The 27,953-nt window shown below is 37.2% G+C and overlaps 1 protein-coding gene across 4 annotated transcripts in view; it reads left to right on the top strand.

The window, feature by feature from the left end:
* LOC133636361 (homeobox protein Hox-A3a-like) overlaps positions 1-27,953 on the top strand; it is a 51,078-nt gene that overhangs the window by 8,717 nt on the left and 14,408 nt on the right. The window contains exons 1-3 of one of the 4 annotated variants that reach the window (XM_062030344.1): positions 14,426-14,626; positions 16,444-16,480; positions 22,198-22,756. In XM_062030344.1, the coding sequence (XP_061886328.1) occupies positions 22,315-22,756 (442 nt within the window). In that variant the 5' untranslated portion in view covers positions 14,426-14,626; positions 16,444-16,480; positions 22,198-22,314. Of the gene's footprint in view, positions 1-14,425; positions 14,627-16,443; positions 16,481-17,481; positions 17,691-22,197; positions 22,757-27,953 lie in introns of those variants that run through there. The other 3 variants (XM_062030346.1, XM_062030347.1, XM_062030345.1) reach the window with 3 other exon arrangements.

The following is a 27,953-nucleotide window of genomic DNA, read 5'->3' as shown; positions in this document are numbered from 1 at the left end:
TTCTCAGCAGGTCCTCGCCGTGCAGAAGACGGCGCCGGGCGTGAGTGACGGCCATTTTGGCGCAGAGTCCGCGAAGAAGCTCCATCACAATTTTCAAGTCATTTGCCAAGCGAGGTCACTTCCAATGTGCTGAAATTTTAATTTGCTCATTGGTGTGGCTCGTTGAATAATGAATGCCCCGCGGGGTTAGAAATAGACGAGGAGAATGTGCCTTATTTTCATTTGACGGGATCCTCTTCAGGGCGCCAGTCGCTGTCTTCTGCTCCTCGCTGACCCGTCATGGCTTGTAAGTACTTTGTGTGTTTGTGCACTGACTTTTTACACAAACTTAACCTTTGTTGCAGTTCATATCTTGCATTAGTTGTTAGGAAGCAACGTTTAGTTGAAAAAACCCCTCAAATTTAAGCTATTGAGAACCAGCGTCCACTGGAGTGGACATTTGTGTTTGCACAACAGGCCTATTTTTATTTTTTTTTACCTAAAATGTGTAACTGACAAGAGAAATTGACCAAAACCACATTTTCTTGTGTTTTGCACAGCAGGGCTGTTTTTATTTTATTTTATTATTATTTTTTTTTAGAACAAAACACATGTCCACTGTAGTGGACAATGAGAAGGGTAACTTTATCGTTTTAGGCGCCATTTAGCCTCCCTAGCACCGGCGTCCACTACAGTGGACCTTTACGAACATGCTGTTGTTTCATTTGGTTTATAAGAGTCGAACAGAAGAAACAATAAACGATAGCGGACAAAAGTCAATTTATGTTTTGTGCAAATTGTTTCTAAATGTGTAACTATGACAAAGAAAATAGACCAAAAACTAAAGTCCAATGTGGTGGACATTTGTGTTTTGCACCATGCAGCTGAGATAGGCTCCGGCACCCCCCGCGACCCCGAACGGGACAAGCGGTAGAAAATGGATGGATGGATGGACAATAGGACTATTTTTTTTCATCAAAGATGTGTAACTGTGTCAAAATAAATAGACCCAAAAACAAATGTCCACTGGAGTGGACATTTATGTTTGCACAACAGGCCTATTTTTATTTATTTTTACCTAAAATGTGTAACTGACAAGAGAAATTGACCAAAATCACATTTTCTTGTGTTTTGCACAGCAGGGCTGTTTTTATTTTATTTTATTTTAATTTTTTGAACAAAACACATGTCCACTGTAGTGGACAATGAGAAAGGTAACTTTATCGTTTTAGGCGCCATTTAGACTCCCTAGCACCGGCGTCCACTGCAGTGGACCTTTACAAACAGGCTGTTGTTTCATTTGGTTTATAAAGAGTCGAACAAAATAAATAATAAACGATAGCGGACAAAAGTCAATTTATGTTTTATGCATTTTTTTTCTAAATGTGTAACAATGACAAAGAAAATAGACCAAAAACAAAAGTCCACTGTGGTGGACATTTGTGTCTTGCACAATAGGACTATTTTTTTTCACCTAAGATGTGTAACTGTGTCAAAATAGATAGACCCAAAAACAAATGTCCACTCCAGTGTTTGCACAACAGGCCTATTTTATTATTATTTTTATGTAAAATGTGTAACTGACAAGAGAAATTGACCAAAATCACATTTTCTTGTGTTTTGCACAGCAGGGCTGTTTTTATTTTATTTTATTTTAATTTTTTGAACAAAACACATGTCCACTGTAGTGGACAATGAGAAAGGTAACTTTATCGTTTTAGGCGCCATTTAGACTCCCTAGCACCGGCGTCCACTGCAGTGGACCTTTACAAACAAGGCTGTTGTTTCATTTGGTTTATAAAGAGTCGAACAAAATAAATAATAAACGATAGCGGACAAAAGTCAATTTATGTTTTATGCATTTTTTTTCTAAATGTGTAACAATGACAAAGAAAATAGACCAAAAACAAAAGTCCACTGTGGTGGACATTTGTGTCTTGCACAATAGGACTATTTTTTTTCACCTAAGATGTGTAACTGTGTCAAAATAGATAGAACCAAAAACAAATGTCCACTCCAGTGTTTGCACAACAGGCCTATTTTATTATTATTTTTATGTAAAATGTGTAACTGACAAGAGAATTTGACCAAAATCACATTTTCTTGTGTTTTGCACAGCAGAGCTGTTTTTATTTTATTTTTTTAAAATTTTTTTTAGAACAAGACACATGTCCACTGTAGTGGACAATGAGAAGGGTAACTTTATCGTTTTAGGCGCCATTTAGCTTCCCTAGCACCGGCGTCCACTACAGTGGACCTTTACGAACATGCTGTTGTTTCATTTGGTTGATAAGAGTCGAACAAAATAAATAATAAACAATAGCGGACAAAAATCAATTTATGTTTTGTGCAAATTGTTTCTAAATGTGTAACTATGACAAAGGAAATAGACCAAAAACAAAAGTCCACTATGGTGGACATTTATGTTTTGCACAATAGGACTATTTTTTTTCACCTAAGATGTGTAACTGTGTCAAAATAAATAGACCCAAAAACAAATGTCCACTCGAGTGGACATTTGTGTTTGCACAACAGGCCTATTTTATTTTTGTTTTAATCTAAAATGTGTAACTGACAAGAGAAATTGACCAAAATCACATTTTCTTGTGTTTTGACCAGCAGGGCTGTTTTTTTGTGTTTTTTTTGTTTAGAACAAAACACATGTCCACTGTAGTGGACAATGGGAAAGGTAACTTTATCGTCTTAGGCGCCATTTAGACTCCCTAGCACCGGCGTCCACTACAGCGGACCTTTACGAACCTCCTGCTGTTTCATTTGGTTTATAAGAGTCGAACAAAATAAATAATAAACGATAGCGGACATGTGTGTAACTAGTTTCTACCCTACGAGATTTGTAACTTGGACAAATCTGCATTTGTGTTTTGCACAACAAAGTCATTTAAAAAAAAAGTGTAACTAAGACAAAATAAATAGCCCCAAAACAAGTGTCACTGGAGTGGACGTTTGTGTTTTGCATTATAGCGCCATTTTTAACCCCGCCAAAATGTGTAACTCGGACAAATCTCTATTTGTGTTTTGCACAAAGATATACATTTATTTTAAAAGTGAAACTCTGATGAAAGAAAAAGACCAAAAACAAAAGTCCACTCCAGTGGACATTCTTGTTTTGCAAAACAGCACTATTTTCCAGCCCTTTAAATTGTGTAACTCTGATAAAATTGCATTTGTGTTTTGCACAAGGCAATTTATTTCTAAATGTGTAATTCCGTAAAAGACCAACAACTGTGGTGGACAATTTGTGTTTTACATAACATGGCTATTTTTTGCCCAAATTGTGTAACACAGCCAAATTAAACCGAACACACACAAATGTACTTGTGTTTGGCACAACAGGGCCAGTTTTATTTCTGAAATGTGTAACTCTGACAAATAAATAGGTCAAAAACAAGTGTCCACTGGAGTGGACGTTTGTGTTTTGCACAACAGGGCTATTTACATTTCTGAAATGTGTAACTCAGACAAAAGAAATGGACCAAAAACACATATTTATATCGCACAACAAAATTATTTTTTAATGTGTAACGCTGACAAATAAAAGTGTCCACTGGAGTGGACGTTTGTGTTTTGCACAAAAGGGCTATTTTTAACCCCCTGAAATTTGCAAATCTGACAAAAGTCCATTTGTGTTTTGCTCAAGGCAATTAATTTGTTTTTCTAAATGTGCAACTCTGACAAAAGAAAGAGAACATTAATGTCCACTGGGGTGGACGTTTGTGTTTTGCACAACATGGCTATTTTTTGCCCAAATTTGGTAAAATAGACAAAATTAACTGAACAAAAACAAATGTCCTTGTGTTTTGCACAAGAGGGCTATTTTTATATCTGAAGTGTGTAACTCGACAAAAGAAATAGACAACAAACACATTTGTGTTTTGCACAACAAAGCTATTTAAACAAAAAAAGTGTAACTCTAACGAATAAATACACCAAAAACAAATGTCAACTGAAGTGGACGTTTAGGTTTTGCACAATAGGACTATTTTTAACCCCCTGAAATTTGTAACTCTGACAAAAACACATTTGTGTTTTGCACAACAAAGCTATTTAAAAAAAAGTGTAACTCTGACAAATAAATAGACCAAAAACAAATGTCAACTGGAGTGGACGTTTGTGTTTTGCACATTAGGGCTATTTTTTTCACCCGAAATGTGTAACTGTGTCAAAATAAATAGACCAAAAAACGAACGTCCACCCTATTTAAAAAAAAAAAGTGTTACTCTGACAAATAAATAGGCCAATAACAAGTGTCCACTGAAGTGGACGTTTGTGTTTTAAACAATAGGGCTATTTTTTAACCCCCTGAAATTTGTAACTCTGACAAAAGTCAATTTATGTTTTGCGCACATTTTTTGTAAATGTGTAACTATGACAAAGAAAATAGACCAAAAACAAAAGTCCACTGTGGTGGACATTTGTGTTTTGCACAATAGGGCTATTTTTTCACCTGAGATGTGAAACTATGTCAAAATAAATAGAAAAAATAGTAAAACAAATGTCCTTGTGTTTTACATAGAAGGGCTGGTTTTATTTCTGAAATGTGTAACTCTGACAAAAGAAATAGACCAAAAACAAGTGTCCACTGGAGTGGACGTTTATGTTTTAAACACTAAGGCTTTTGTTAACCCCCTAAAATTTGTAACCCTGACAAAAGTCCATTTGTGTTTTGCCCAAGGCAACTACATTTTTTTTTCTAAATTTGTAACTCTGTAAAAGAAAATAGAGCAAAACAAAAGTCCACTGGGGTGGACGTTTGTGTTTTGCACAACATGGCTATTTTTTGCCCAAATTGTGTAACACAGACAAAATAAACTGTACAAAAACAAATGTCCTTGTGTTTTGCACAATAGGACCATTTTTTTCACCTAAGATGTGTAACTGTGTCAAAATAAATAGACCCAAAAACAAATGTCCTCTGGGGTGGACGTTTGTGTTCTGCACAAAAACGCTATTTTTTGCCCAAATTGTGTAATGCAGACAAAAGAAACCGAACAAAAACAAATGTCCTTGTGTTTTGCACAACATGGCTATTTTTATTTCTGAAATGTGTAACTCTGACAAATAAATAGACCAAAAACAAGTGTCCACTGGTGTGGACGTTTGTGTTTTGCACAACAGGGCTATTTTTATTTCTGAAATGTGTAACTCTAACAAAAGAAATAGACCAAAAACGTATTTGAGTTTTGCACAACAAAGCTATTTAAAAAAAAAGTATAACTCTGACAAATATATAGACCAAAAACTAATGTCCACTGGAGTGGACGTTTATGTTTGGCACAATATGATAATTTTTTTCACCTAAAATGTGTAACTGTATCAAAATGGAATGTCCACCTTATTTCTTAATAAAAAGTGTAACTCTGACAAATAAATAGCCAAAAACAAGTGTCCACTGGAGTGGACGTTTGGATTTTGCACAACATGGGTATTTTTTGCCCAAATTGGGTAACGCAGACAAAAGAAACCGAACAAAAACAAATGTCCTTGTGTTTTGCACAATAGGACTATTTTTTTCACCTGTGATGTGTAACTGTGTCAAAATAAATAGACCCAAAAACAAATCTCCACTTGGGTGGACGTTTGTGTTTTGCACAACATGGCCATTTATTCCCCAAATTGTCTAACGCAGACAAAAGAAACCAAACAAAAACAAATGTCCTTGTGTTTTGCACAACATGGCTATTTTTTGCCCAAATTGTGTAGCACAGACAAAAGAAACGGGAAATCTTTGTTTTTTGCACAACAAAATTATTTTTATTTCTGACATTTGTAACTCTGGCAAAGGAAAGTGTCCACTGGAGTGGACGTTTGTGTTTTGCACAACAAGGCTATTTTTAACCCACTGAAATGTGTAACTCTGACAAAAGTCCATCTGTGTTTAGTGCAAGACGATATTGTTTTTCTTCCAAAATGTTTAACTATGACCAAGAAAAAGACCAAAAACAAATGTCCACCTCTGTGGACATTTTTGTTTTGCACAATTGGACTATTTTTCACATGTGGAACTGTGTCAAAATAAACAGACCCCAAAACAAAAGTCCACTGTGGTGGACAGTTGTGTTTTGCCCAATAGGACTATTTTTTACCTGAAATGTGTAACTGTGTCAAAATAAACAAATGTCCACTGGGGTGGACATTTGTATTTTGCACAACATGGCTATTTTTTGTCCAAATTGTGTAACGCAGACAAAGGAAACCGAAAACAAAAACAAATGTCCTTGTGTTTTGCACAACAGGGTTATTTTTATTTCTGAAATAAAACAAGTGTCCACTGCAGTGGGCATTTGTGTTTTGGACATTTAGGCTATTTTTAACCCCCTGAAATGTTTAACTGACAAAAAGTCAATTTGTGTTTTGCCCAAGGCAAGTAATTGTTTTTTTTCTAAATGTGTAAGTCTTTAAAAGTAATATCAAAAACAAATGTCCACTGGGGTGGACGTTTGTATTTTGCACAACATGGCTATGTTTTGCCCAAGCTGTGTAACGCAGACAAAATGAACCGAACAAAAACAAATGTCCTTGTGTTTTACATAGCAGGGCTATTTTTATTTCTGAAATTTGTAACTCTGACAACGGAAATAGACCAAAAACAAGTGTCCACTGGAGTGGACGTTTGTGTTTTGCACACAAGGGCTATTTCTAACCCCCTGAAATTTGTAACTCTGACAAAAGTCCATTTGTGTTTTGCCCAAGGAAATTATTTTTTTGTTCTAAATGTGTAACTCTGTAAAAGAAAATATACCAAAAACAAATGTCCACTGGGGTGGACGTTTGTGTTTTGCACAACATGGCTATTTGTTTGCCCATATTGTGTCGCACATACAAAAGAAACCAAACAAAAACAAATGTATTTGTGTTTTGCATAATAGGACTATTTTTTTTCACCTTAGATGTGTAACTGTGTCAAAATAAATAGACCCCAAAACAAATGTCCACAGTAGTGGACGTTAGTGTTTTGTACAACATGGCTATTTTTTTGCCCAAATTGTGTAATGCAGACAAAAGAAACCGATCAAAAACAAATGTCCTTGTGTTTTGCACAACGGTGCTATTTTATTTTCTGAAATGTTTAACTTTGACAACAGAAATAGACCAAAAACAAGTGTCCACTGGAGTGGACGTTTGTGTTTTGCACACTAGGGCTATTTTTAATCCCCTGAAATGTGTAACTCTGACTAAAGTCCATTTGTGTTTTGCCCAAGGCAATCCATTTTTTGTTCCAAATGTGCAACTCTGTAAGAAGAAAATATACCAAAAACAAATGTCCACTGGGCTGGACGTTTGTGTTTTGCACAACATGGCTATTTGTTTGCCCATATTGTGTAGCGCATACAAAAGAAACCGAACAAAAACAAATGTCCTTGTGTTTTGCACAATAGGACAATAATTTTTTTGCACTTTAGATGTGAAACTGTGTCAAAATAAATAGATCCCAAAACAGATGTCCACTTGAGTGGACGTTTGTGTTTTTCACAAAAAGGCTATTTATAACCCCCTGACATTTGTAACTCCGACAAACGAACGTGTCCACTGGAGTGGACGTTTGTATTATGCACACAAGGGCTATTTGTAATCCCCCGAAATGTGTAACTCTGACAAAAGTCCATTTGTGTTTTGCCCAAGGCAATTAATTTTTTTTCCTAGAGGTGTAACTCTGACAACAGAAATAGACCAAAAACAAATGTCCACTGGAGTGGACGTTTGTGTATTTCACAATAAGGCTATTTCCAACCCCCTGATATTTGTTACTCCGACAAATGAATGTGTCCACTGGAGTGGACGTTTGTATTTTGCACAGTAGGGCTATTTTTAACCCCTGAAATTTGTAACTCTGACAAAAGTCCATTTAAGTTTTGCACACATTTTTTTCAAAAAGTGTGACTATGACAAATAAAATACACTAAAAACAAAAATCCACCGTGGTGGACATTTGTGTTTTGTCAATAGGACTATTTCTCCGCTTGCAATGTGTATTTTTTTGTTCTAAATGTGTAACTCTGCAAAAGAAAATATACCAAAAACAAATGTCCACTGGGGTGGACGTTTGTGTTTTGCACATCATGGCTATTTGTTTGCCCATATTGTGTAGTGCATACAAAAGAAACCGAACAAAAACAAATGTCCTTGTGTTTTGCACAATAGGACCATTTTTTTCCACCTGAGATGTGTAGCTGTGTCAAAATTAATAGACCCCAAAACAAATGCCCACTGGGGTGGACGTTTGTGTTTTGCACAACATAGCTATTTATTGCCCAAAGTGTGTAACGCAGACAAAAGAAACCAAACAAAAACAAATGTCATTGTGTTTTGCACAACAGGGTTATTTTTATTTCTGAAATGTGTAACTCTTAAAACAGAAATAGATTTAAAAAAAAACAAGTGTCCACTGGACTGGACGTTTGTGTTTTGCACACAAGGGCTATTTGTAATCCCCTGAAATGTGTAACTCTGACAAAAGTCCATTTGTGTTTTGCCCAAGGTAATTATTATTTTTTCCTAAATGTGTAACTCTGACAACAGAAATAGACCGAAAACAAATGTCCACTGGAGTGGACCTTTGTGTTTTTCCCAATATGGCTATTTCTAACCCCCTGACATTTGTAACGCCGACAAACGAAAGTGTCCACTGGAGTGGACGTTTGTATTTTTTTAGCACAATATGGCTATTTTTACCCCCCTGAAATTTGTAACTCTGACAAAAGTCCATTTAAGTTTTGCACACATTTTTTAAAAAATGTGTAACTTTGACAAATAGAATACACCAAAAACAAAAATCCACTGTGGTGGACATTTGTGTTTTGCCAATAGGAGTATTTGTCTACCTGAAGTGTGTAACTGTGTCAAAATAAATAAACCCAAAAACAAATGTCCACTGGGGTGGATGTTTGTGTTTTACAAAACATGGTTATTTTTTTGCCCAAACTGTGTAACGCAGACAAAAGAAACCGAACAAAAACAAATGCCCTTGTGTTTTGCACAACAGGGCTATTTTTATTTCTGAAATGTGTAACTCTGACAACAAGTGTCCACTGGAGTGGACGTTTTTGTTTTGCACACTAGGGAAATTTTTAACCCTCTGAAATTTGTAACTCTGACAAAAGTCCATTTGTGTTTTGCCCAAGGCAATTCATTTTTTGTTCCAGTTGTGTAACTCTGTAAAAGAAAATATACCAAAAACAAATGTCCACTGGAGTGGACGTTTGTGTTTTTCACAATAAGGATATTTCTAACCCCCTGACATTTTTAACTCCGACAAACGAACGTGTCCACTGGAGTGGACGTTTGTATTTTGCACAGTAGGGCTATTTTTAACCCCCTAAAATTTGTAACTCTGACAAAAGTCTATTTAAGTTTTGCACACAGGACTATTTCTTCACCTGAAATGTGTATTTTTTGGTTCTAAATGTGTAACTCTGTAAAAGAAAATATACCAAAAACAAATGTCCACTGGGGTGGACGTTTGTGTTTTGCACAACATGGCTATTTGTTTGCCCATATTGTGTAGCGCTTACAAAAGAAACCGAACAAAAACAAATGTCCTTGTGTTTTGCAAAATAAGACCATTTTGTTTTACCCTAGATGTGTAACTGTGTCAAAATAAATACACCCAAAAACAAATGTCCACTGGGGTGGACGTTTGTGTTTTTCACAATAAGGCTATTTTAACCCCCTGACAATTGCAACTCCGACAAACTAAAGTGTCCACTGGAGTGGACGTTTGTGTTTTGCACAGTAGGGCTATTTTTAACCCACTAAAATGTGTAACTCTGACAAAAGTCTATTTAAGTTTTGCACACAGGACTATTTCTTCACCTGAAATGTGTATTTTTTGGTTCTAAATGTGTAACTCTGTAAAACAAAATATACCAAAAACAAATGTCCACTGGGGTGGACGTTTGTGTTTTGCACAACATGGCTATTTGTTTGCCCATATTGGGTAGCGCATACAAAAGAAACCGAACAAAAACAAATGTCCTTGTGTTTTGCAAAATAAGACTATTTTGTTTCACCCTAGATGTGTAACTGTGTCAAAATAAATACACCCAAAAACAAATGTCCACTGGGGTGGACGTTTGTGTTTTGCACAACATAGCTATTTGTTTGCCCATATTGGGTAGCGCATACAAAAGAAACCGAACAAAAACAAATGTCCTTGTGTTTTGCAAAATAAGACTATTTTGTTTCACCCTAGATGTGTAACTGTGTCAAAATAAATACACCCAAAAACAAATGTCCACTGGGGTGGACGTTTGTGTTTTGCACAACATGGCTATTTTTTGCCCAAATTGTGTAACGCAGACAAAAGGAACCGGACAAAAACAAATGTCCTTGTGTTTTGTACAACAGGGCTATTTTTATTTCTGAAATGTGTAACTCTGACAGCAGAAATAGATCAAAAACAAGTGTCCACTGGAGTGGACGTTTTTGTTTTGCACACTAGGGCAATTTTTAACCCTCTGAAATTTGTAACTCTGACAAAAGTCCATTTGTGTTTTGCCCAAGGCAATTCATTTTTTGTTCCAATTGTGTAACTCTGTAAAAGAAAATATACCAAAAACAAATGTCCACTAGAGTGGACGTTTGTGTTTTTCACAATAAGGCTATTTCTAAACCCCTGACATTTTTAACTCTGACAAACGAAAGTGTCCACTGGAGTGGACGTTTGTATTTTGCACAGTAGGGCTATTTTTAACCCCCTAAAATTTGTAACTCTGACAAAAGTCCATTTCAGTTTTGTACACAGGACTATTTCTCCACCTGAAATGTGTATTTTTTGGTTCTAAATGTGTAACTCTGTAAAAGGAAATATACCAAAAACAAATGTCCACTGGGGTGGACGTTTGTGTTTTGCACAACATGGCTATTTGTGTGCCCATATTGTGTAGCGCTTACAAAAGAAACCGAACAAAAACAAATGTCCTTGTGTTTTGCACAATAAGACTATTTTGTTTCACCTTAGATGTGTAAATGTGTCAAAATAAATACACCCAAAAACAAATGTCCACTTAGGTGGACGTTTGTGTTTTTCACAATAAGGCTATTTTAACCCCCTGACAATTGCAACTCCGACAAACTAAAGTGTCCACTGGAGTGGACGTTTGTATTTTGCACAGTAGGGCTATTTTTAACCCCCTAAAATTTGTAACTCTGTCAAAAGTCTATTTAAGTTTTGCACACAGGACTATTTCTCCACCTGAAATGTGTATTTTTTGTTCTAAATGTGTAACTCTGTAAAAGAAAATATACCAAAAAAAAATGTCCACTGGGGTGGACGTTTGTGTTTTGCACAACATGGCTATTTATTTGCCCATATTGTGTAGCGCATACAAAAGAAACCGAACAAAAACAAATGTCCTTGTGTTTTGCACAATAGGACTATTTTGTTTCACCTTAGATGTGTAACTGTGTCAAAATAAATACACCCAAAAACAAATGTCCACTGGGGTGGACGTTTGTGTTTTGCACAGTAGGGCTATTTTTAACCCCCTAAAATTTGTAACTCTGACAAAAGTCTATTTTAGTTTTGCACACAGGACTATTTCTTCACCTGAAATGTGTATTTTTTGGTTCTAAATGTGTAACTCTGTAAAATAAAATATACCAAAAACAAATGTCCACTGGGGTGGACGTTTGTGTTTTGCACAACATGGCTATTTATTTGCCCATATTGTGTAGCGCATACAAAAGAAACCGAACAAAAACAAATGTCCTTGTGTTTTGCACAGTAGGACTATTTTGTTTCACCTTAGATGTGTAACTGTCAAAATAAATACACCCAAAAACAAATGTCCTTGTGTTTTGCACAATAGGACTATTTTGTTTCACCTTAGATGTGTAACTGTGTCAAAATAAATACACCCAAAAACAAATGTCCACTGGGGTGGACCTTTGTGTTTTTCACAATAAGGCTATTTTAACCCCCTGACAATTGCAACTCCGACAAACTAAAGTGTCCACTGGAGTGGACGTTTGTATTTTGCACAGTAGGGCTATTTTTAACCCCCTAAAATTTGTAACTCTGAGAAAAGTCTATTTTAGTTTTGCACACAGGACTATTTCTTCACCTGAAATGTGTATTTTTTGGTTCTAAATGTGTAACTCTGTAAAAGTAAATATACCAAAAACAAATGTCCACTGGGGTGGACGTTTGTGTTTTGCACAACATGGCTATTTATTTGCCCATATTGTGTAGCGCATACAAAAGAAACCACACAAAAACAAACGTCCTTGTGTTTTGCACAATAGGACTATTTTGTTTCACCTTAGATGTGTAACTGTGTCAAAATAAATACACCCAAAAACAAATGTCCTTGTGTTTTGCACAGTAGGACTATTTTGTTTCACCTTAGATGTGTAACTGTGTCAAAATAAATACACCCAAAAACAAATGTCCGCTGGAGTGGACGTTTGTATTTTGCACAATAGGACTATTTTGTTTCACCTTAGATGTGTAACTGTCGAAATATATACACCCAAAAACAAATGTCCTTGTGTTTTGCACAATAGGACTATTTTGTTTCACCTTAGATGTGTAACTGTGTCAAAATAAATACACCCAAAAACAAATGTCCGCTGGAGTGGACGTTTGTATTTTGCACAATAGGGCTATTTTTAACCCCCTGAAATGTGTAACTCTGACAAAAGTCCATTTAAGTTTTGCACACATTTTTTTCAATATGTGTAACTATGACAAATAAAATACACGTTTGTGGACGTTTGTGTTTTGCTTAACAAGGCTATTTTTTGGGCCCAAATTGTGTAACGCAGACAAAAAGAAACCGAACAAAAACAAATGTCCTTGTGTTTTGCACAACACGGCTATTTTTATTTCCGAAACGTGTAACTCTGACAACATAAATAGACCAAAAAACACATTTGTGTTTTGCACAACGAGGCTCATTTCCCCCCCAAAGATTCGTGACTCTGACAAATCGGTGCTATTTTCCCCCCAGACAAAACGTGTAACTGGGGCAAAAGAAATCGACCAAAAAACAAATGTCCACTGTAGAGGACGCTGGCTATCACATTTGAAAACATTTTAATTTATTTATTATATATATTAGCGACCTAAAGTACACTAAATCGATTAGGTAGTGGAAAAATAGGCCTTCAAATAATCGTAATGGGTGTACTAAGAAATGTGTGAGTGACACTTTACCTCCGATGTGTTTATTTGACATGAGCAGAGGCACTAAGAGGAACTCTAGGGCGTCCAAAAAGTTGTCAGGACAACTCCAATTGAAAGGTCTAAAGAAGAAGTCCACACAATAGAGACGCGTGAATGATTCACGTCTCGTCCTCGGGGCAGAAGCAGGCCTGCGTGCTTCCTATTATATGAATTATTATGGCTGCATTAGTTTGCTCACCTTTTGACCTTGGGCTTTGTAAAACATCAGCAAACATGAAATATGTGTGACGTGCAACACAAACAGCAAATTCAACTTTATTGGTCGGAAAGGAGCACGCGTGTGCGCGTATATCACTTCGCAGACAGGCCTATCTTCTACTCCGCTGCCTGTTCAAAGCCGCATGTCAACATTCATGAACACTACACTCCCGACACGATAAGAAAAGCGTTGAAATCCAGCCACTGGACTCCTAGTGCGCGTTGAAACGTCCCTTTTTTTTGCGTCTTGCGCACCCAAAACAACTCGCCACTATAGAGTCAGCCCGGGTCACGGAAAAGTTCACGCGTGCTGCCAAAAAGTCTCGCGATCTGTGAATCACGGAGCAAAATAAAAAATATTACCGAAGCAAGCATCCGAATAAGTCCGTTCATCCGTGCGTAAAAGCCGCGTCCTCCGTGCGTAAAAGAAGAATTCTGCCGCTACCGTCCGTGCTTTTTTTTACTGCTCAACTTCGGGAAGACACACAAAAGGGGGATGGGGAGTGGGAGTATGCACCCCCCCACCCCCCACCCCCCACCCGTCAGTGATTAATAGTTCTGGTGGGATTTTTCCACGCCCGCTTCTCGGTGTTGACTGAAAACAAGCGCCAAACAGTGCCGAGATGCAGAGAGAGAGAGAGAGAGAGAAAGAGGGAGGGAGACTTCCGGCGTTGTCTTTTGGAGCTTTTTGGGGAGTTCCGGGGCGCCAGATGAGTCCCACGATGGCCCACTGCGCGTGGAGTATCCAATATGTCGTCCAATAATACAAAAAAAACAAAAACTAGGGCATCACCCTGTGCTTTGAATATGATGCACATATGAGAGCGTGGGGGCGACACTGAGTCGTAATGTTCCACACATAACATCCAGAACCAGTGGGGGGTGTCACAGAACCCGTTTTTCACTGCCTCCCTCCATTAATGATTCACAGCCTCAAATAAAAGGATTTAAGTTGACGTCGCGTCATGTGACGGCTCCGGTGTGCTCGCTGTGATGCGTGGAAGGGGCTCCTCGGTGTTCGGCGCTTAGGGAGGAGGTGCAGGGGAAAAGGAGCTAATAGGAGAAACGCTGCTTTTTTTTTTTTTTTTTTTGGTGTGTGCTGTGCGCGCGCGCGCGTGAGTCTGTGTGTGGATGTATTACACGGGTGTCACGGACGGATATGTTTTTCCACGCGCAGAGAGCCCAAGCTTTGGGAGGATGGATTTTATTTTGAGGTATTTCCGCCGATTGTTCATTACTGTGGTGAGTTATTGCAGCCAGAGGCAGAGGTCGGTGAGGGGAGTCCAATGCGATTATTTATATCATCATGTCGAACATATTACGTGTCAAAAAAAATTAAATGATTCAAAGTGTATTTATTTGTCAGGTTTTAATTGAATTTTTGGCGTGGTTATTTTCGGTAAAAAAATTTATTTATATATATTATTTAATTCCAACCAACATCTGTGCGTAAATGCTAGTAAATAAGAAGTAAAAAAAAAGTATATATTTAATATTTAATTCCCATTAATATTTGTGCGTCAATGCAAGTAAATAATGATTAAAAAATTATATATGTATTTAACATTTAATTCCAACCAATGTTTGTGCGTAAATGCTACGTAAATAAAGAGTAAATGATATACATATGTATTTAAAATTTTGTTCCAACCAATATGTGTGCGTAAATGCTACATAAATAAAGAGTAAACACACACACACACATATATATATATATATATATATATATATATATATATATATATATATATATATATATATATATATATATATATATATATATATATATATATATATATATATATATATATATATATATATATACATATATATATATATATATATATATATATATATATATATATATATATATGTATATATATATATATATATATATATATATATATATATATATATATATATATATATATATATATATATATATATATATATCCAATATTTGTGCGTAAATACTAGTCAATAATGGGTAAAACAAATTATATATATTTATTATTTCATTCCAAATGTGCGTAAATGCTAGTAAATAAGGAGTAAAAAAAAGTATATATATATATTTATCATTTCATTCCAATCAATATGTGTGCGTAAATGCTAGTAAATACGGAGTAAAAAAATTATATAAATATATATATATATATATATATATATATATATATATATATATATATATATATATATATATATATATATATATATATATATATATGTAATTTTATTCTAACCAAAATTGTGCGTATATGCTCGTAAATAAGCAGGAAAAAAAATTATATATATACATATATATTTATAATTTCATTCCAACCAATATGTGTGCGTAAATGCTAGTAAATACGGAGTAAAAAAATAATAAATAAATACATAAATAAATATATATATATATATATATATATATATATATATATATATATATATATATATATATATATATATATATATATATATATATATATATATATATATATATATATATATATATATGATTTTATTCTAACCAATATTGTGCGTAAATGCTAGTAAATAAGGAGTAAAAAAATAATACATATATATATATATTTATGATTTCATTCCAAACAATATTTGTGCGTAAAGGCTAGTAAATGTGGAGTAAAAAAAAAAAAAGTAGGTGAACGCTGTGGGGTTGTGTCGCTCCAACGAGGGTATAATGGAAGACGGAGTGCCACGCCGGACGGCTCGGCCGCGCTGAGGTCACGGCGCTCCCCGCGTGATTTATGGGCGCGGGGACTTGGGGAAGATGGCGCTCCGCAGCTAATGACTGTTCGATCCGTTTGTGGGGAGAGAAAAATGCTTAGCAGCCCGGGGAGGGGAAACAAACAAACAGCGCATTTGCATATACAACTTGTGTATTATTCAACACGCCAGGCGACATCGTGGGGATTTGCTGGAATATTCTATTTTTTTTCTCTTCCTTATAAAACATGATATATATATTTTAATTACTCACCTAATTAATGTGATTTAATCTCCAACAACAACAACAAAAAAACAAAACACCAACTCCGTATTCTTTGTTGTTGCAGAAATCGAGGCCTGTAACGTCTCAGCGGAGCTCCCACGGTGAGTCCCACTCCCACTCCCACTCCCCCTCCCCCCCCAACTATATTCATCTTTATTGATTAGTCTTCTGATCGCTGCTTATTCACGTTTGCAAAAGGATCAGCATCACGCCCACCACGCATGCGTGACAGAGACTTTTCTTTCTTTCGCCGGGAGCAATAATTCCTTCTCTTCCACTTGTGCGCGACGCGTATAATTTGTCACCATAAACGTGACGCGCCAGCCGCCTCGTGCGCTAGTTTCGGAAAAAAAAAAAAAAAAAAAAAAAAAAGAGCATATATTTATAGCCACGCATTTCACGTGCTGTGTTTTTTTTTGTTGTTTTTTTTTTTTTTTACCCTTTTTGTTCCTGGTTCCTCAGCACTTTTGAACACAAAGCCGGTAAATAATTAACCCGAAAACGCAGAGTTGGCGTTTATTTTTTGGCCTTTTTTTTTTTTTTTTTATGGGGTTGCCCACTCGCTCTCCCACGCCCGTTTTTTTCCCCACCTTCTTCGGCCTGAATGCATAAAGCTGAGCAGACATTTTCCTTTCACGACGCGAAAAGAGGGATTCCCCCACGCACCTCCTTCCAATCCGACCCAAATCCTTCAAATAAAAGGATAATAAAAATGTTGAGTAAATCAAACCAAAAAAAAACTCCATTATGATGCGTGATTATGTGCAATTTCTCCCCCTTTCTTGCCCCCCCCCCCTCTCCCTCATTTTCTCGTGGAGGAGGAGGAGGAGGAGGAGGAGGAGAAGGAGGAGGAGGAGGAGAGGCGGCCACTTGATTCTGCCTTTCCACGCAAGGCGCGACTTCATTTGCATAATTTTTCTTGTCTATGTTGCGACGCCGTGGTTCGGGCTGGTCCACTGGGTGCCAGCCGCGCAGCTGCACGGGAAGATACGCGAGTTATCGCGGTGACCCCCTCTGCTTTGGCGATATCCACGCACGCGTGGGGTGGAAAGGGGGCAAAAAAAAAAAAAAAAGGGGGCTTCTCTCTCTCTCTCTCTCCATTCCTCTCTCGCTCTCCCACTCGCCCCTGGACTCTCCTTGTTGTGGCTGCTGCGTGGACGCATGCTGCATGGCGCAGCCCCGGCCCTGCAACTTCTTCCCCCCACCCCTCCACGTCCTCCCCGGGATTGTATACCGCTGGCTTTTTGATCGATTCGCCCGCTGAATGAGCAAATATCGCTCGCTGCTCCGCACCGGTCGTCAGAGGTTGAGGTAAGCAGGCCACAAATAGGCTGCAGCGGGCGTCTTGTAAATGGCCGAGTTTGTGCGTGTCGCGCTGCTGCCGCGGTGATTTATCACCGTGTGACTCGCATCGCGGTTCAGGGAGAGTTCACGCACACACCCAGGCAGAGTTCTCGGAGCGTGGAGCAGGGCGGCTGTGCAGAGGAGAGCACGACGCTCACGCCTTTTGTCTTGTTTTCGTGACGAATGTGCGGATTTGGCACAACAAATCTTTTTTTTTTTTTTTTTTTAAAGGACGCAACTTGCAGCTCCCAAGAGCCAAGACTCCATTATCGCCTCGTTGGGGGATCATTTGCAACTCATTTACCTGCAACTCTTTATTTCTATTCATTACATTTTACTCTGAAAGTTGGCTTTTCATCTCATAGTAAAATGTCCAAAATACATTTTATTTTGGAGTGCTTTACTGCATTGGAATGCTTTATTATTATTACATTTTCCTCCAACTTTCTCTAAGTTCATCTAATTGCAAAATATGTTTCACTTTGGAGTGTTTTACTACTTTTGAATGCTTTATTATTATTATTTATGTCACAATTACCTACTTTATAGTTAATTTAATTGCAAAATGTGCAAAATATGTTGAATTTTGGCGCGCTTTACTACTTTGGAATGCCTTATTATTATTATTTCTATCACATTTAGTTAGTCTAATTGCAAAATGTGCAAAATACGTCTAATTTTAAAGCGCTTTACTGCATTGGAATGCTCTATTATTATTATTGTCATTATTTTCCTACTAGGTTCATCTAATTGCCAAATGTACAAAATATGTTTAACTTTGCAGTGTTTTACTACTTTTGAATGCTTTATAATTATTATTTGTATCACATTTACCTGCCTTATAGTTAATCTAATTGCAAAATGTGCAAAATATGTTGAATTTTGGCGTCTTTTACTACTTTGGAATGCCTTATTATTATTATTTCTATCACATTTACCTATCTTAAAGTTAATCTAATTGTAAGATGTGCAACATATTTTTAATTTAGGAGTGTTTCACTGTATTGGAATGCTTAATTATTATTGTTACATTTTCTTCTCTTAAAGTTAATCTAATTGCAAAATATGTTTAATTTTATGGTGCTTTCCGGCATTGGAATGCTTTATTATTATTATTATTACAAATTATTATTATTATTACCTTTTCCTACAAGGTTAATCTAATTGCCAAATGTACAAAATATGTTTAACTTTGGCGTGTTTTACCACTTTGGAATGCTTTATTATTATTATTTGTATCACATTTACCTATCTTAAAGTTAATCTAATTGTAAGATGTGCAACATATTTGTAATATAGGAGTTATTTACTATATTGGAATGCTTTATTATTATTATTATTATTATTATTATTATCGTTACATGTTCCTCTCTTAAAGTTAATCTAATTGTAAGATGTGCAACATATTTTTAAATTAGGAGTGCTTTACTGTATTGGAATGCTTTATTATTATTATTATTATTATTATTATTACATTTTTCTCTCTTAAAGTTAATCTAATAGTAAAAATGTGCAAAATATTGTAAATGCTGGAGTGCTTTACTACATTGGAATGCTTTATTAATGTTACATTTCCCTCCCTTAAAGTTAATCTAACCGTAAAATACGCAAAACAATTTTAGTTTTGGAGTGCTTTACTGCATTAGAATGCTTTATTGTTATTATTATTACATTTTCCTCTACGACTTTCTTAAAGTTAATCTAATGTGCAAGATATTATTCATTTTGGAGAGCTTGACTTCTCTTGCATAGACCAGAAAAATATGTATGGAAAAAATGTTCCATTCTTAATTATTGTTATTATTTTTAATCTTATTGGATTATTTTGGTTCCATCAAATTCGACATATTTACACAGTGATTCTTCCTCATTTGAGATACTGATAATGTTGTAACCACGATGCAAATATTTTCATAAAGTCAATTATTGATCAGTTACTACAGCGTCCATTTATAAAAACTTTTTCCAAATTTGTCGAATTGATTGAATAATTTTAGTCACGTAGGACTTGACATGCGTAGAAGTCATCCGTTTGTAAATAAACATTATTATATAACAACGTCATGAATATGTTCAGTGTTAATATATGCTATTATTAATATTATTATTATTATTCATTCAAAAATGGTGATTTCGTTGATATGTTTTTGTTTCAATGGCGATATGATAACATGTGCTTAGTCTTGATATGACAACAGCATTATTATGGGGTCAGCACGGCGAGAGTTCCCAATGTGGTCACGGAGATGCATGAATGTCCACCCGGTTTTTCCGGTTATTCCTCGGCATTTGTCTTTAAGGCAGAAACGGGAATGTCGTTTGTGCTCCGCAGCCAAACGCTGCACTGCATTTAGCGTCAAGATGCTTATTTTCGGTACACTTTGCTGTAAAAGGATGTTGTTTTGTCACCCTTGTGCGTACATATGTATATTTTTTACTGCACTTTGCAGTAAAATTATGTTTTTTAAATCACTCTTGTGCGTAAAGATGCATATTTTCGGTGCACTTTGCTGTAAAATGGTGTTTTTTTTAATCACTCTTGTGCGTAAAGATGCATATTTTCGGTGCACTTTGCTATAAAAGGATGTTGTTTTATCACTCTTGTGCGTAAAGATGCATATTTCCGGTGCACTTTGCTGTAAAATGATGTTTTTTAATCACTCTTGTGCGTAAAGATGCATCTTTTCGGTGCACTTTGCTGTAAAATAATGTTTTTTTAATCACTCTTGTGCGTAAAGATGCATATTTTCGGTGCACTTTGCTGTAAAATTATGTTTTTTAATCAGTCTTGTGAGTAAAGATACATATCTTCTGTGCACTTTGCTGTAAAATTATGTTTTTTAATTAGTCTTGTGCGTAAAGATACATGTTTTCGGTACACTTTGCTGTAAAATGGTGTTATGTTTTATTAATCCGTCTTGTGCGTAAAGATACATATTTTCGGTGCACTTTGCTATAAAATGACGTTATGTTTTTTAATCAGTCTTGTGCGTAAAGATGCATATTTTCGGTGCACTTTGCTGTAAAATTATGTTTTTTAATCAGTCTTGTGCGTAAAGATGCATATTTTCGGTGCACTTTGCTGTAAAATAGTGTTATGTTTTATTAATCTCTCTTGTGCGTAAAGATACATATTATCGGTGCACTTTGGTATAAAATGCCGTTATGTTTTTTAATCAGTCTTGTGCGTAAAGATACATCTTTTCGGTGCACTTTGCTGTAAAATGATGTTTTTTTAATCACTCTTGTGCTTAAAGATGCATATTTTCGGTGCACGTTGCTATCTAATGATGTTTTGTAATCAGTCTTGTGCGTAAAGATGCATATTTTCTGTGCACTTTGCTGTAAAATGATATTTTTTAATCAGTCTGGTGCGTAAAGATACATCTTTTTGGTGCACTTTGCTGTAAAATTATGTTTTTTTAATCAGTCTTGTGAGTAAAGATACATCTTTTCGGTGCACTTTGCTGTAAAATGATGTTTTTTTAATCACTCTTGTGCTTAAAGATGCATATTTTCGGTGCACTTTGCTATCTAATGATGTTTTGTAATCAGTCTTGTGCGTAAAGATGCATATTTTCTGTGCACTTTGCTGTAAAATGATATTTTTTAATCAGTCTGGTGCGTAAAGATACATCTTCTTGGTGCACTTTGCTGTAAAATTATGTTTTTTTAATCAGTCTTGTGAGTAAAGATACATCTTTTCGGTGCACTTTGCTATAAAATGGTGTTATGTTTTTTTAATCGGTCTTGTGCGTAAAGATACATCTTTTCAGTGCACTTTGCTGTAAAATGATGTTTTTTAATCGGTCCTGTGCGTAAAGATACATCTTTTCGGTGCACTTTGCTATAAAATGGTGTTATGTTTTATTAATCCATCTTGTGCGTAAAGATGCATATTTTCGGTGCACTTTGCTGTAAAATTATGTTTTTTAATCAGTCTTGTGCGTAAAGATACATCTTTTTGGTGCACTTTGCTGTAAAATGATGTTTTTTAATCGGTCCTGTGCGTAAAGATACATCTTTTCGGTGCACTTTGCTATAAAATGGTGTTATGTTTTATTAATCCATCTTGTGCGTAAAGATGCATATTTTCGGTGCACTTTGCTGTAAAATTATGTTTTTTAATCAGTCTTGTGCGTAAAGATACATCTTTTCGGTGCACTTTGCTATAAAATGGTGTTATGTTTTATTAATCCATCTTGTGCGTAAAGATGCATATTTTCGGTGCACTTTGCTATAAAATGACGTTCTGTTTTTTTAATCAGTCTTGTGCGCAAAGATACATCTTTCCGATGCACTTGGCTGTAAAATGTGGTGATGTTTTCGCCCAGATGGTAATGCATTGGCCAGAAGGTAACCGGTAATGGTGCTCGGCGCTATCTCGCCTATAGTGCGCCGTGTCAGGCGTGCATTGAAAAGTAAGATGGATCGCCACCATTTCTTGTGCTCACAGTGCTTCTTGTAACCCCAGGTTCACCCGAGGAGGCCATTGGCGGAGAGGCGTCACATGACCACGGGGTGCCAATGTTCTTCTACAAGGGTGTCAAGACCCTGTCACGTTCTGAAATAAATATTGGGAAACGGCGAGATGCAAAAGGCAAGCTACTACGACAGCTCGGCAATTTACAGTGGCTACCCCTATCAAAGCGCAAATGGCTTCAGTTATGACGCCAATCACGTCCAATATCCCCGCGCCTCTCATGTGGAAAGTGACTACCATCGACCCGCCTGCTCGCTGCAGTCGACTGACGGCTCCGTGGCCCTGCACAAGCCGGCGGAGATGGCGGAGAGCTGCGACGCCGCCGCGGGCGTCCAAGCGGCGCCGAGCGAGGTGCGTCATCCCGAGAGCGCCGTGCACGAAGCGCCGCCCGCGCCCTCGCAGTCCCCCGGCCTGCAGAACGCCAGCGCCGGGCAAGCGAGCGCCAAGAGCGGCTCTCCCACCTCGGGCCCCCGCGGCAAGCAGATCTTCCCCTGGATGAAGGAGTCGCGTCAAAACACCAAGCAGAAACCCGCCAATAGCGCCAGTTCAGGTACAACACGCACAACTTTCTGCACGACATGTCATGTGATACTCCCGCTGTGAATTCCCACTTTTCCTCCGCACCTCAAACGTCACATGTTTGACATGGAAATAGTCAACACCTCTTCTATGAAGGTCCACATTGAGGACATTCCGAGAACCCCCACACCACCTCACCATTTGCCGCCACCCCCCTTGCCCTGCGGATGACCCCGGTCTACTGTAAACACGCCGTGGTCACGTCGCGTCCCCACGAGCACGAGGACAACAAAGCATGCTTGTCTCAACTCGTGTTCTCAACTCAGCTCTGTCATAGCTGGAGGTGCTTCATTGTCCTCTGCAGTGGACATTGGTTTGTGCTCGATTTCTCTTGGCAAACTTTAGATTAAAAAAAAGAAAATAGCCCTCTCACATGCATGTCCACTAATGTCCACTGCAGTGGACGCTGTTTTTGTAAAAAAAAACAACAACAGCTAAATGGCCCCTTTTATATTCTCTTGAGAATCTGCAGTGTCCTCTGCAGTGGACATTTGTTTGTAGTCTATTTCTCTTGTCAGAGTTACAAACTTTAGAAAAAGAAAATAGCCTTCTCACATGCATGTCCACTAATGTCCACTGTAGTGGACGCTGTTTTTGTAAAAAAAAAAAACAGCTAAATGGCCCCTTTTTATATTCTTTTGAGAACCAGCGTCCTCTGCAGTGGACATTTGTTTGTGCTCGATTTCTTTCGAAACTTTAAATAAATAAAAAATAGCCCTCTTACATGCATGTCCACTAATGTCCACTGCAGTGGACGTTGTTTTCGTAAAAAACAACAACAGCTAAATGGCCCCTTTTATATTCTCTTGAGAACCATGAGTGTCCTCTGCAGTGGACATTTGTTTGTAGTCTATTTCTCTTGGCAAACTTTAGATTAAAAAAATAGCCCTCTCACATGCATGTCCACTAATGTCCACTGCAGTGGACGTTGTTTTTGTAAAAAAAAAAACTAGCTAAATGGCCCCATTTATATTCTCTTGAGAACCAGCGTCCTCTGCAGTGGACATTTGTTGGTTCTCGATTTCTTTCGAAACTTTACATACAAAAAAATAGCCCTCTCACATGCATGTCCACTAATGTCCATTGTAGTGGACGCTGTTTTTGTAAAAAAAAAAACCCCCAGCTAAATGGCCCCATTTATATTCTCTTGAGAACCAGCGTCCTCTGCAGTGGACATTTGTTGGTTCTCGATTTCTTTCGAAACTTTAGATAAAAAAAAATAGCCCTCTCACATGCATGTCCACTAATGTCCATTGTAGTGGACGCTGTTTTTGTAAAAAAAAAAAACCCCAGCTAAATGGCCCCTTTTATATTCTCTTGAGAACCAGCGTCCTCTGCAGTGGACATTTGTTTGTGCTCGATTTCTTTCGAAACTTTAAATAAATAAAAAATAGCCCTCTTACATGCATGTCCACTAATGTCCACTGCAGTGGACGTTGTTTTCGTAAAAAACAACAACAGCTAAATGGCCACTTTTATATTCTCTTGAGAACCAGTGTCCTCTGCAGTGGACATTTTGTTTGTGCTCGATTTCTCTTGGCAAACTTTAGATAAAAAAAAATAGCCCTCTCACATGCATGTCCACTAATGTCCACTGCAGTGGACGTTGTTTTTGTAAAAAAAAAACTAGCTAAATGGCCCCATTTATATTCTCTTGAGAACCAGCGTCCTCTGCAGTGGACATTTGTTGGTTCTCGATTTCTTTCGAAACTTTGGATTTAAAAAATAGCCCTCTCACATGCATGTCCACTAATGTCCATTGTAGTGGACGCTGTTTTTGTAAAAAAAAAAAAAAAACAGCTAAATGGCCCCTTTTATATTCTCTTGAGAACCAGCGTCCTCTGCAGTGGACATTTGTTTGTGCTCGATTTCTTTCGAAACTTTAAATAAATAAAAAATATCCCTCTTACATGCATGTCCACTAATGTCCACTGCAGTGGACGTTGTTTTCGTAAAAAACAACAACAGCTAAATGGCCATTTTTATATTCTCTTGAGAACCAGTGTCCTCTGCAGTGGACATTTTGTTTGTGCTCGATTTCTCTTGGCAAACTTTAGATTAAAAAAAATAGCCCTCTCACATGCATGTCCACTAATGTCCACTGCAGTGGACGTTGTTTTTGTAAAAAAAAAAAAACTAGCTAAATGGCCCCATTTATATTCTCTTGAGAACCAGCGTCCTCTGCAGTGGACATTTGTTGGTGCTCGATTTCTTTCGAAACTTTAAATAAATAAAAAATATCCCTCTTACATGCATGTCCACTAATGTCCACTGCAGTGGACGTTGTTTTCGTAAAAAACAACAACAGCTAAATGGCCACTTTTATATTCTCTTGAGAACTAGTGTCCTCTGCAGTGGACATTTTGTTTGTGCTCGATTTCTCTTGGCAAACTTTAGATTAAAAAAAAATAGCCCTCTCACATGCATGTCCACTAATGTCCACTGCAGTGGACGTTGTTTTTGTAAAAAAAAAACTAGCTAAATGGCCCCATTTATATTCTCTTGAGAACCAGCGTCCTCTGCAGTGGACATTTGTTGGTTCTCGATTTCTTTCGAAACTTTAGATTAAAAAAAATAGCCCCCTCACATGCATGTCCACTAATGTCCATTGTAGTGGACGCTGTTTTTGTAAAAAAAAAAAAAAAACCCAGCTAAATGGCCCCATTTATATTCTCTTGAGAACCAGCGTCCTCTGCAGTGGACATTTGTTTGTGCTCGATTTCTTTCGAAACTTTAAATAAATAAAAAATATCCCTCTCACATGCATGTCCACTAATGTCCACTGTAGTGGACGCTGTTTTTGTAAAAAAAACAAAACAAACAAACAGCTAAATGGCCTTTTTATATTCTCTTGAGAACCAACGTCCTCTGCAGTGGACATTTGTTTGTGCTCTATTTCTCTTGTCAGAGTTACAAACTTTAGACAAAAATAGCCCTCTCACATGCATGTCCACTAATGTCCACTGCAGTGGACGCTGTTTTTGTAAAAAAAAAAACCCAGCTAAATGGCCCCTTTTATATTCTCTTGAGAACCAACGTCCTCTGCAGTGGACATTTGTTTGTAGTCTATTTCTCTTGGCAAACTTTACACAAAAAAATAGCCCACTCACATGTATGTCCACTGCAGTGGACGTTGTTTTTTTCCCCGTTTGTAAGCAGCTAAATGTCCTCTTTTATATTCTCTGGAGAACCAGCGTCCTCTGCAGTGGACATTTGTTTGTGCTCGATTTTTTTCGAAACTTTAAATAAATAAAAAAAGCCCTCTTACATGCATGTCCACTAATGTCCACCACAGTGGACGCTGTTTTTGTAAAAAAAAAAAAAAACTAGCTAAATGGCCCCTTTTATATTCTCTTGAGAACCAACGTCCTCTGCAGTGGACATTTGCTTGTGCTCGATTTCTGTTGTCAGAGTTACAAACTTTAGAAAAAGAAAATAGCCCTCTCGCATGCATGTCCACAAATGTCCACTGCAGTGGACGCTATTTTTGTAAAAACCCCCACAAAAAAACAGCTAAATGGCCCCTTTTATATTCTCTTGAGAACCAGCGTCCTCTCCAGTGGACATTTTTTTGTAGTCTATTTCTCTTGGTAAACTTTACACAAAAAAATAGCCCTCTCACATGTATGTCCACCGCAGTGGACGCTGTTTTTTTTTTTTTTAAGCAGCTAAATGGCCCCTTTTATATTCTCTGGAGAACCAGCGTCCTCTGCTGTGGACATTTGTTTGTGCTCGATTTTTTTCGAAACTTTAAATAAAATAAAAAAGCCCTCTTACATGCATGTCCACAAATGTCCACTGCAGTGGACGCTATTTTTTTATTTATTTTTTAAAACTGCTGAATGGCCCCTTTTATATTCTCTTGAGAACTGGCGTCCTCTGCAGTGGACATTAGTTTGTGGTCTATTTTACTTTAGACAAAAAAAAGCCCTCTCACATGCATGTCCACAGCAGTGGACGCAGTTTAGTTTTTTTTAAGCAGCTAAATGACCCCTTCTTTATTTTCTTGAGAACCAGTGTCCTCTGCAATGGACATATGTGTGTGGTCTATTTCTCTTGGCAAACTTTAGACAAAAAATAGCCCTCTCACATGCATATCCACAAATGTCCACTGCAGTGGACGCTGTTTAAAAAAAAACAAAAGCAGTAAATGGCCCCTTTTATATTGTCTTGAGAACCAGCGTCCTCTGCAGTGGACATTTGTTTGTAGTCTATGTCTTTGCAGAGTTTCAAACTTCAAAAACAGAAACAAAACACTTTGATATGCATGTCCACAAATGTCCACTGTAGTGGACGCTGTTTTTGAAAGAGGCTTAAGTGCCCCTATAATGATTAGTTAACTCTCTAGTCCTCTTTTGAACAAATATCTTCTCCAGTGGACATTTGTTTGTGGTCTATTTTTTTCGTCAGAGTTTCAAACTTGAGAAAAAAATAACTCTCGATGATGCCTGTCCACTAATGTCCACTGCAGTGGACGCTGTTTGTTTTAAGAAGCCTAAATTGTTTGGTCTATTTCTTCTGTCAAAGTTACCAACTTGAGGGAAAAAATAGCCCTCTTATATGCATGTCAACTAATATCCACTGCAGTGGAAGGTGTTTTTTAGAATGCTAAATGGCCCCAAACAAATTAGTTAGCGTTCTCATTCCCCTGAGGACCAGTGTCCTTTCCAGTGGACATTTGTTAGTGGTCAGTTCCTTTGCAGGGTTTCAAACTTTTAAATAACCCTCTTATATGTATGTCTACTAATGTCCACTGCAGTGGACACTGGTTCTTAAGGAGGCTAAATGGCTTCTAAATGATAAGTTAGCTTTGACATCCTTCTATCAGAACCAATGTCCTCTCCAGTGGACATTCGTTTGTGGTCGATTTCGTTTGTCAGATTTTATAGAAATATTAAAAAAGCCCTCTTACTCATGTTTGCAAATGTACACTGGAGTGGACACGGGTTCTTAAGGAGGCTTGATGGTGCCTAAAATGATCAGTTAGCCTTTCAATCCTCTTGGGAACCAGTGTCCTCTGTAGTGGACATTTGTTTTGTGGTCTATTTTTTTTGGTCATAGTTCCAAACTTTAGAAAGAAATTGCTGTCCTATGCATGTCCACAAATGTCCACTGTAGTGGACGCTGAGTTTAAATTTAACTTTCTTATCCTCCTGAGAACCAGCTTC

The sequence above is a fragment of the Entelurus aequoreus genome, linkage group LG20, assembly GCF_033978785.1.
Source record: "Entelurus aequoreus isolate RoL-2023_Sb linkage group LG20, RoL_Eaeq_v1.1, whole genome shotgun sequence".
NCBI classification, from domain to species: Eukaryota; Metazoa; Chordata; class Actinopteri; order Syngnathiformes; family Syngnathidae; genus Entelurus; species Entelurus aequoreus.
This window is presented reverse-complemented; position numbering and strand designations above follow the sequence as displayed.